The 11377-nt window shown below is 51.1% G+C and overlaps 2 protein-coding genes across 2 annotated transcripts in view; one reads left to right on the top strand and one right to left on the bottom strand.

Annotated features, from left to right (window-relative positions):
- Positions 1-11377, top strand: part of KCNE1 (potassium voltage-gated channel subfamily E regulatory subunit 1) — a 253513-nt gene that overhangs the window by 51904 nt on the left and 190232 nt on the right. The window lies entirely within an intron of this gene.
- Positions 672-1802, bottom strand: KCNE2 (potassium voltage-gated channel subfamily E regulatory subunit 2). The gene has a single exon (XM_063393236.1). It carries the CDS (start codon positions 1437-1439, stop codon positions 1062-1064), a length of 378 nt encoding a protein of 125 aa, XP_063249306.1. The 5' UTR covers positions 1440-1802; the 3' UTR covers positions 672-1061.

Raw genomic sequence — 11377 nt, 5'->3', positions numbered from 1 at the left:
TCTGGAGCATGATGGTGATGCCTTAAATTTTCCCTTTGCTGTTTTCCAGCCCCTGTGCTGCCCAGGGTGCAGCTCTGAGCTCACACTCAGGCTCACTCAGCTCTGCACACAGCAGGGACACAAAACAAATCCTTCTCCTGCTGCACACCAAGGACAGCTGGGACAAGTGTTCAGCCCAAAAGCACAAACAAGGGGGGCTGAAGGGAGAGAACAAGAAGGATGGGACTGCATCACCTGCAGCTGGAATTGGACAATTAACTCCAATATGTTAATGGAACAAAACTTAGAAAAGTGTGAGACTGTGACCGTTTGTCCATTTTGTGTCCATTTTGTGTCCATTTTGTGCCCATTTTGTGTCCACCTTGGTGTAGCCCTGGCCAGGCCCTGTCCTGCCCAAGGTGTATCCTTAAAGGCCTTTCAATAAATCCCTGCTTTATTCTCCAGCTCTGTCCAGTCTCTGCTCCAGCTCAGCCTTCCCAAGGCATCAATGGTATCACCTCAAATCTCAAGACCTGTGTCCAAGACAAGCCAAAGGCTTCCAAAGAAAAGAAGCTTTGTCATTTATGATTCAACACGAGAGCAAATACGAATCAGATCACTAAAATGGAGTTGGGAGTGAGTGTGTGCAGGTATCAGGTCCTTCCTGTGATTCATTCCCTAATTGGTTGTTCAATCAATCCGTGGAGATTGAGGATTTTACTGGACATTTTCAAGTTATTTTTTAAGGTGGGCTTAAGTCACACAGTTTGGATCTAAATCAGCACTTTTGACCACTAATTCACAGTTTTTCTGAGGTGGGAACATCCAGATCTGCTCATGGGTTTAAAAAATGCTCAAATAATCAAGTTATCCACGTCTTGTCTTTATTTTCCTAAAGAACAGAATATCAAAGGGAAGCACAATCATAGATTTTTCTTGGACTTTCCCAAGATCCTCACGGGAACCATCCCATTGATTTCCTCAGGACTCCATTATCCATTGACCTGTGTGTTAATTTAATCAACCCTTCCACAGCTCTTTGGAATTCCAGTGAATCCCTCACTGCTGGCATTCCCAGAAAGTCAGGGAGATTCCGGGCTTGCTTTATCCCTCGCCCCCAGGTTTTCATGGATCACACACTTAAGATCTTCTGGATTCAGAACCTGGTTTTTGTACTTCTCTCCCCAGTCCTCCACGATGTACTGGTGGTAGGGATCGTTGGAGTGCTCCCTCCTCTTGGATTTCACCGTGCTCACCAGGATGGCCACGATGATGAAGGAGAACATCCCAATCATCACCATCAGGTAGAGGATAACGTAGTCAAAGTTCTCAGCAGCCACCTCAGCCTGCAGTTTATTCGCTGCCTCTGTCATGTTTCTCCTCCAGCTGTTCATGTAATTGAGGAAGGTGTCCTTGAAAATATCTTCCACTGCCCAAGTGAAGTTTTGCAGCTTGGCCATCCTTGCCAGTTATGCTGCTAGAGACAAGAAAATATTCTTTTTAATCAGATGTGTATTAAAAGACTTGGTTTGGAGTATTTTGTCAGGGTTATGACAATTACCTAGTAACAGTCACCCTCTGAAGGGAAGGGACCTTAAATCCCACCCAGTGCCACCCCTGCCATGGCAGGGACACCTCCCCCTGTCCCAGGCTGCCCCAGCCCCAGTGTCCAGCCTGGCCTTGGGCACTGCCAGGGTTTAAAGGGGTTTTATTTAATGGAAAGGAAAATGGAATATCATGGGGTTGTTCCCATCCTTTCAGTCAGATAACGCAGAGTAAAGGCAGAACAGGAAGAAGGAACAATTAAGGAACAACTTTCTGGGCATGCATGGAGAACACATTGCCCAAATCACTGCCCAAAATTCTGGTACCATTTGGCACTGGCACAGATTGGCCAGAGAGGACCTAAAGACCTTAAAGAGGACCTTAAAATCCATCCGGTGCCACCCCTGCCATGGCAGGGACACCTCCCACTGTCCCAGGCTGCTCCAGCCCCAGTGTCCAGCCTGGCCTTGGGCACTGCCAGGGATGCAGGGGCAGCCACAGCTGCTCTGGGCACCCTGTGCCAGGGCCTGCCCACCCTGCCAGGGAACAATTCCTGATTCCCAAGAGCCCATCCAGCCCTGCCCTCTGGCACTGGGAGCCATTCCCTGGCTCCTGTCCCTGCAGCCCTTGGCAATTGTCTCTCTGCAGCTTTCCTGGGGCTCCTTCAGGCCCTGCAAGGCCACCCTGAGCTCAGCCCAGAGCTTCTCCTGCCCAGGCTGAGCAATGCCAGCTGTGCCAGCCTTTCCTGCCAGCAGAGCTGCTCCAGCCCTCTGCTCATCCTGGTGCCCACTGCGTCCCTTTTCTCTGTGGGACACTGGTGAAGGTCCCCATGGTCCTGTCACAGGGTTTGTGGCATTGTCCCTTCCCTACAGAGGGAAACTCCAGGGGAGGAAGGATTTCTCCTGAGGAGACAAAGACATGGGAGGGACATGGAGGCTGAGACTCCATCCCTGGAGTGGCCTCAGGGACCATTTGGACAGTCAGAAGGGGCAGAGACACTGCCTGGTGCTGCAAAGCCATGTCTGACCCTGTTTATCCCAAAATTCAGACCCCAGTGCTGCTCAGACCCCATGAACCAGCTGTGTGTCCCACAGGGGGGAATCCCCCTCCAGCATTCCTTCCCACACTGATCCCATTCCCACACAGATCCCATTCCCACACAGATCCCATTCCCACACAGATCCCATTCCCACACTGATCTCATTCCAACACTGATCCCATTCCCACCAGATCCCATTCCCACACTGATCCCATTCCCACACTGATCTCATTCCCACACTGATCTCATTCCCACACTGATCCCATTCCAACACTGATCCCATTCCCACCAGATCCCATTCCCACACCGATCCCATTCCCACACAGATCCCATTCCCACACAGATCCCATTCCCACACAGATCCCATTCCCACACTGATCCCATTCCCACCAGATCCCATTCCCACACTGATCCCATTCCCACTCAGATCCCATTCCCACACTGATCCCATTCCCACCAGATCCCATTCCCACCAGATCCCATTCTCACACTGATCCCATTCCCACACAGATCCCATTCCCACACATATCCCATTCCCACACTGATCCCATTCCCACACTGATCCCATTCCCACCAGATCCCATTCCCACACTGATCCCATTCCCACCAGATCCCATTCCCACACAGATCCCATTCCCACCAGATCCCATTCTCACACAGATCCCAGTCCCACCAGATCCCATTCCCACCAGATCCCATTCCCTCCCACTTTTATGTGGGCAGTTCCTTCAGTTCTCCAGGCCAACCAAGCCCCAAACCTGTGGAAATCTTCCCCCCAAAGCCCTTTGTTCCCAGTCCAATCCTCAAGAACAAGGAGTTTGCTGCACCCAGGGGGAAGGGGCAGTGAGTTCTCATTGCTAATACGAAATTTGGGATGTCTTTCAATTCAGGAATTCAGGAATTCAGGAATTCAGGAATTCAGGAATTCAGCCTTGTGTGCACACAGGGATTCAGGTACTCGTGCAGGTGGATCCCTCTGCAGTTATACCCTCACACATACTCAAATATAGGGGATAAAGCTAATTAATAAGACTAAATGAGAAAATATAAATACAAACTGCCTTTACTGTCTGTAAAATCTGCTTTTTCCTTGATTTACATCAAAAATTGCTTTCATTTTTCAAAAGGAAATAGACTTGCTAACATCAACTTACCTTTGCTGTGTCCTTCCCTAAGGGGATTCAGAACACTCAGGATTTTCCAACTCCACTGGATAACGGGAGGAAACTGCCCAAAAGAGCAGGGATGTCTTTAAGGAGTCTCCAGCCTGCACAAGGCTGGGAGCAGTTGCCTGTGCAGTAAGTGCCTTGCACTGCACACTTTATGTTTATATTAAATTAAAAGCTAAATCTAATCTCACCTGGAAAGTCAAATATTGGCTGACAGCTTGCATCAGTCATCCTGTCGGATCTGGGAATGAGCCTTTGTGCTGACTGCTGCAAGTTCAGACATTGGAAAAGAGCTTTCCTGGGGATAAACAGGGATGCAGCTCCATTTTTGGTGAGCCAGTAGAGTAAAGATGAGCTCTGTTAAATAATAATAATATCAAGAATTATTAGAGAGGAATTCATGGCTGGGAGGGTGGGCAGGCCCTGGCACAGGGTGCCCAGAGCAGCTGTGGCTGCCCCTGGATCCCTGGCAGTGCCCAAGGCCAGGCTGGACACTGGGGCTGGAGCAGCCTGGGACAGTGGAATGGGATGAGCTTTAAGGTCCCTTCCAACTTGAATCATTCCCTGTTCCTATGAATAAACCAGGAGCACCAGCAGTGATAAGAACAATAAATTCCTTTGCTGATCTGGACACAAGGGGTGAGTACTGAGCAGTCAGGCTGCTCAATACTCAAAGTTTGACTTTTCCCTTCTCCTTCTCCTTCTCCTTCTCCTTCTCCTTCTCCTTCTCCTTCTCCTTCTCCTTCTCCTTCTCCTTCTCCTTCTCCTTCTCCTTCTCCTTCTCCTTCTCCTTCTCCTTCTCCTTCTCCTTCTCCTTCTCCTTCTCCTTCTCCTTCTCCTTCTCCTTCTCCTTCTCCTTCTCCTTCTCCTTCTCCTTCTCCTTCTCCTTCTCCTTCTCCTTCTCCTTCTCCTTCTCCTTCTCCTTCTCCTTCTCCTCCTCCTCCTCCTCCTCCTCCTCCTCCTCCTCCTCCCTTTCCCTTTCCCTTTCCCTTTCCCTTTCCCTTTCCCTTTCCCTTTCCCTTTCCCTTTCCCTTTCCCTTTCCCTTTCCCTTTCCCTTTCCCTTTCCCTTTTCCCTTTTCCTCAGGATCAGGATCGAGTGAGCAACACTTCCATGCCCTTGCTGGAGAAGCAAATCCTCACAGCCAGCCAGGAGCAGCTCTCAGAGCTCTGCTCTGTGAGCACCTCACTCACAAGCTTGAGCAGGAAATGACAAAAACTTCCTAAAAACCCCCCAGAAATCCAAACCAAAAGAGGAAAAAAACAGGAGAATGAAGAGTGTTGACTTTCTTTCTGGCAAACAGCACATGCTGCCACCTCTGAGAAGCTCTGAGGCACCCGAGAGCAGGAATTTGCTCAGGGAAATGAGACCACGTCAGGAGCACCAGCAGCAGCTCCTGCTCTTGGTGGGGACATCCAAGGAGGGGGATTATGGTGGGATTGAGGTGCAAAATGCTCCCCAAGCACTTGGGCTGGGACAGGCTTGCTGTAAAACACACATTTTCATTTTGCAGCCAGTCCTGCCTAAGAAATGTCATCTTTGGGGGACAGGAAGGCAGCGTGGAGTGACCCTGAATCCACAGCACGCCCCAGAGAGAGGGAGATTTGCTCCTGCTGTGGAAAAGGGCTGATCCCTGAGGAATCCTCAGGAGAGTTACTGCTCTCCTTGCTCCTGGAGATGTTCTGAGTGTGAAACCTCCCAGCACAGGGATGAGCTGCTGGCAGCATTCCCTCCTGATCCCACATTTTTCCTGGCAGATTCCCTTGGCTTTGCCCCTGGAGTCCAGGGAGCTGGCACAGCCTCTGTGTGCTCTGAGGAACCCACAGGGACCTCCCTGCACTGGGCACAGACATTCCCTGGCTGCTCCCAGCTGGATAAAGGCACTTGGAGCTCTTTTATCTGGCTATGGAAATGAGAGAGGAGCCTGGAAGTTCCCAAGTTCAGGAATAACTGCCAATAACGTGGTGAAATGTATCCCTCCCTCGTCCCCTCTCTTCTTCCTGCTGTTCCTGGCGAGGCCTGTTCCAAATAAAAATGAGGATTCCCTGAATAATCCCAGTCTGCTGCGTGTCCCCCTGAAGGTCACTTTGCTCAGAGCTTGCTGAGTGTGGAGAGCAGTGAGGTGCTCAAGGACAGGGTGGGAATGACTGAACAGGAGGAGGAGCAGACAAATGTCTCGGGCAGGAAAGGTGGAAACCCTAATATTAGTCTGGAATGGAAACTAATGCCAAGAAAAATGCTCCTGATCTCATGGAATAACAGAATCATGGAATTCCTGAGTGGGAAGGGATCATCCAGTGCCACCCTGTCCCTGCCCAGACCCCCAACAATCCCACCCTGGGCATCCCAAAGGCTCCTGGAGCTGTGGCAGCCTCGAGGCCGTGCCCATTCCCTGGGGAGCCTGGGCAGTGCCAGCACCTCTGGGGAAGAGCCTTGTCCTAAAATCCAACCCCAATCCCTGCTGGGCCAGCTGCAGGATCCTGTCCCTGGTGCTGTCCCTGTGGCAGGAGCAGAGGGTCAGGATCTGGAGGCCTTTTCCCACCTAAATGATTCTGTGATTCCTCTGAATAGCAGAAAATTGTTACTAATAATGATCTCCTCCAGACATTTCCCTTCAGAGGAGTTTTCAGTGCACTCAATCCCTTTTTTCCCAATATTCCATTGTTTCCCTGCATCATCTACAATAAGCAAACTTTACACTTTGGATGCCTTGCCCTGTCCAGGCTGGGTTTTATTTTTTTTCTTTTCCCTTGGAATTGCTTCTTTCTTATGGAACAGTTCTTCCATCTTTTGGGGCTTTGACTGCTGAGTGGGTCAACCATTGGGATATTTCTGTTTTCTGAGAGATCCTGAGGCTCCATTTAAAGAGTTTGATCCCTGTTAGGACACTTTGGGTTTGTCTGACCCCCATCTTTTCCCATAGGATCACAGCAACAGCTGATCTGTGGGATGTTGCTGCTTTCCAGAGGGATCCTGACAGGCTGCCCCCCAAATATTCACATCTGGTAAAAGCCTGGCTCTAAATATTCCAATAACTCCATGGCTGAAGGTCAGAGACCACATCTGGAGGGACTGTCCTTAATTCCTGGTGGGGAGGGACACCTGGGATGGGCCTTTGTGGCTGAAGAAAAATCCCAGAGTTACCGAATTCCCGAATCACCAGGAGCCCTCCATGGTCATCCAGCATCCCCCAAACCCTGTCCCCAAGGGCCACCTCCAGACTCCTCCTGAGCACTCCCACAGACAGTGACTGCAAACCTCCCTGGGCAGCTCAGCCCAAGGCCTGACCACTCTGCCAGGGAAATTTCCTTTCCCAATCTCCAGGCTGAGCCTCCCCTGGTGCAATTTGAGGCCATTTCCTCTCCTCCTTTCCCTTGGGACAGGGCACAGAGACCTTGCTGTGCCCTCTGGTCAGGGAGTGGAGGTGAGCAGTGGGGTCCTGCCAGGAAAAGCTCTGCTGCCTCAGCCCAGGCTGCAGGGATGGAGAAATCCGGGCCAGGAGGAGGCTGCAGTGCCCAGCTTTGTTGCTATGGTTGCTGTTGCAAAAGCTTCAGGGGATAAATGAGGGTGTTGGCTGCACAGAGCATGGAACTGAAAAAGCAAACCCGGATATTTCTGCCTGGGAAGAGCAGATGTGACACCTGAAATGCTCAGGGGTGTGTGTGCCTCAGAGGGGAAAAGAAACTTGAGGTGCCCACACTGATCCCTTTGAAATATTGGAGGGTTCCCCATTCTTTCAGCTGTAATGAAAATATTGGTGCTGCAGCTGAACTGCAACAACCTGTGGGGGCACCTGAGGGCAAAACGTCTGCTCAAGACATCATGAAAGGCAAAGCAAATGACTGACAGCAGCAATGGCTTCAAGTTCTTGGTGTTTTGGGTTTGTTTAATTGGTTGGTTTGGGTTTTTTTGGGTTTTTTTGGGTTTTTTTTGTGGGTTTTTTGGTGGTTTTTTTTTGTTTGTTTGTTTGTTTGTTTTTTTCTTTTTTGTTTTTTGTTTTTTGAATGGTTTGGGTTGGAAGGGATCTTAAAGCCCACCCAGTGCCATGGCAGGGACACCTCCCACTGTCCCAGGCTGCTCCAGCCCCAGTGTCCAGCCTGGTCTTGGGCACTGCCAGGGATGCAGGGGCAGCCACAGCTGCTCTGGGCACCCTGTGCCAGGGCCTGCCCACCCTGCCAGGGAACAATTCCTGATTCCCAAGAGCCCATCCAGCCCTGCCCTCTGGCACTGGGAGCCATTCCCTGGCTCCTGTCCCTGCAGCCCTTGTCCCCAGTCCCTCTCCAGCCTTCTTGTATCCCCTTCAGGCACTGGAAAGGGGCTCTGAGGTACATGAGAAGTACAAATGTCACCAAGGACAGTCACACAGCAAGGTGCTGTCTGTCCCCACCTCCCCTCTGCTTCCAAGCAGTGGCAAACCTGAATCCAGAGCTGCTCTGCCATCAGTGGCTGGAACCAGCAGCAGTGGAGGTGTGGAGGCACCACTGTCCCTCATTTCCCTCATCCAGGCTGTGAGCTGGGCCCTCTGCTCTGAGCTTTACACATTTGACGGCCACACTCTGAGTCCTGGCAATAACAGTGGGTCCTGATCCATCACATTCAAGTGGATTTTTTGTTTTCTTGGCATTTGCTCAGATAAACACAACCTGTGGAGCTGAAGCCTCACTGAAGAATCACATTGGGCCCTCACAAGTGAGCCCTGGAGGGGCTGGAGCGTGTCCAGGGCAGGGCAGGGAGCTGGGAAGGGGCTGGAGAATTCCTGAGGGAGCTGGGAAGGGGCTGGAGAACTCCTGAGGGAGCTGGGAAGGGGCTGAGGCTGGAGAAAAGGAGGCTCAGGGGGACCTTGTGGCTCTGCACAAGTCCCTGACAGGAGGGGACAGCCGGGGGGGGTCGGGCTGTGCTCCAGGAACAGGGACAGGAGGAGAGGGAACGGCCTCAGGCTGGGCCAGGGGAGGCTCAGCTTGGGCAGCAGCAGGAATTTGCCCATGGAAAGGGAGCTCAGGAGCTGAGGAGCCCATGGCAGGGGCTGCCCAGTAGACAAATCCCTGGAGGGATTTCAAAGCCATGTAGATGTGGCTCTTTGGAGCATGGATTTGGGGTGGACTTGGTGGTGCTCTGTTACAGGTTGGACTCCATCATCTTACAAGTCTTTTCCAACCTAAACCATTCTGTGATTCCAGGTTCTCTCCACTTCCACACAAGACTCCAGAGACAGGCAAGTGAGGCTGCAGATGGTACCAGAGGGCTCAAGGGTCATGGTTTGCACTCAAGGAGACCTGAGGTTTTATTTGGGATTGCAAACAGTTCCCAAACCTGCAGCCCAGGTGTGCAATGGTCACAGTCATCCCATCCCACCTGCCACTTGTCACAACCAACCCCTCCAGAGCCTGGGGTTTCCAGGGAATGGAAACTGGGAGAGGCAGCCCTGCTGAATCCCCATTTTCCTGCCAAGTCCTGTCCTCCCAAAGCAGAGGGAGGCAGAGCAGCAGTTGCAGCACCAGGCCCCAGGTTTGGCAAGAGGGCAGGACCCTGCCAGAGGCCATGGATTGCCACAGCTCCCGTGGGCAGGGACAGCTCAGTGTCTGAATTCCCACGGCAGCACTCCTGTTTTCCAGCCTCATCCCTTCTCCTTTCATCTCCTCACCGCAGTGGCCTGGAAGCTGGATCCAAGTCCTGAATCTCCTGATTCACCTTATCCCCTTCTCCCTTCACACTGCTAACCGTGGCACCTTCGTGCCACAGGAGACTGGCGGTGCAGACATTCCAGAAGAGGCTGATTCACAGAGGGAAAATACATCCAGAGGGTTTGAGTAAAAGGACATTGTGTCCAGTCCCAGCAGAGGATTAGTCTGGGGAGGTGTGGCCACATGCCTGCCCCACTGGTGTGTCCTTCCTTAACCCCTCAGGTTTGTCCATCTCCTGGACAGATTTCTTCACCTCAAACCTCCCCACCCTGTCTGGGAAAGGGGAGAGAGACGCAGGAAAGAGGAAGGTGGGGAAAGGAAAAAAAATGCATGTGGGGATCAAGCTGTCCATGGGAAGCTGAGGAGACCAAGGAAGGATGCAAAGGTCACCTGGATGCCCCTGTCAGACCTTCCCTTCTGGGGCAAAGGTGCTGGGACTTCATGGAGCTTCGGATGGGACAAGGGGAATAAAAAGGGGAGGGCGGGGGAGCAGCCAGAACCTTTCTAGAAGGTTCTTCAGGGCTCAGAAGAGAAATCACAACCTGCCTCCCTCGGGGGGCTTTGTGTGCCAGAGTGCCCCACTTGGACTTGTGGCTAAGCCAGGAGGGACATCCGCATGTTGGTGTATTCCGTGGATTTTGGTGTATTCCGTGGATTTTGGTGTATTCCATGGACATTGGTGTATTCTACGGATGTTGGTGTATTCCGTGGATGTTGGTGTATTCCAGAGATGTTGGTGCATTCCAGGGATTTTAGTGTATTCCATGGACATTCGTGTATTCCACAGATGATGGTGTATTCCATGGATTTTGGTGTATTCCATGGATTTTGGTGTATTCCATGGATGTTTGTGTATTCCATGGATGCTGGTGTATTCCATGGATGCTGGTGTATTCCATGGATGCTGGTGTATTCCGTGGATGCTGGTGTATTCCATGGATGCTGGTGTATTCCGTGGATGCTGGTGTATTCCGTGGATGTTGGTGTATTCCATAGATGTTGGTGTATTCCATAGATGTTGGTGTATCTCGTGGATGTTGGTGTATTCCATAGATGTTGGTGTATTCCACAGATGTTGGTGTATTCCATGGATGTTGGTGTATTCTGTGGATATTTGTGTACTCCATGGATTTTGGTGTATTCCATGGATGTTGGTGTATTCCATGGACACTGGTGTATTCCACGGATGTTGCTGTATTCCATGGATTTTGGTGCATTCCATGGATGTTGGTGCATTCCATAGATGTTGGTGTATCCCGTGGATGTCCAGGGTGGGTTTGATGGCAGCTGCGAGGTGGATCAGGAGGGAGGTGCAGGGCTGCCTTTGGTTCCAGCCCCACCAGCACAGATCAAAACCAAACTGGTTCTGCTTTCCTGGCTCAAGTGAATCCATGGAGTTCCATGGGGAATTGGGATGGAACAGCACCTGGAGAGCCTGAACTGGAGCTAAATTCCCATCAACACCCACTTCCATGGAGTGTGGTGTTTGTAACTTGCATGTTCATGGAATTACAGAATTATTCCTGAGAAGCGGATGGAGGAGTGAAGGATCTGTTTCCATAATTCCTCAGGAAAACAAGCGGCCTGATCCCCACGGGCAGGAGAATTCCACCACTTCCTTGACTCCTTAGCATGGATGTGCTTCCAGGCTCATTTTAAAACAAGGCCATTTAGAAGACAGAAGGCTGAAGTCGAGGAGTAAATCCCAGCCCTTCTGGGCTCTGAAAAAAATCCAGGACACTCCAGAGCCTTGTTCTGTTGGAAGCTTTTCCTGATATTCTCATCTTGTTCCCACTGCCATGGGAAGGGAACATCCCCTAGGCCAGGTTGCAAATCAGACATAGGAACTCGTAAATTTACGTGTCTTAATCCCTTCTATTTCTAATGATTATTTTAAGAGTCAGGGAGGAGAAATGGGTTGGAGTTCCACCTCAGCCTGAGGAAAGATGTCTTTCCATGGAGCCC

Source organism: Prinia subflava, chromosome 3 (genome assembly GCF_021018805.1).
Source record: "Prinia subflava isolate CZ2003 ecotype Zambia chromosome 3, Cam_Psub_1.2, whole genome shotgun sequence".
Classification (NCBI taxonomy): Eukaryota; Metazoa; Chordata; class Aves; order Passeriformes; family Cisticolidae; genus Prinia; species Prinia subflava.
Note: the sequence above shows the minus strand (reverse complement) of the source record. Positions and strands in the feature narration are given on the sequence as shown.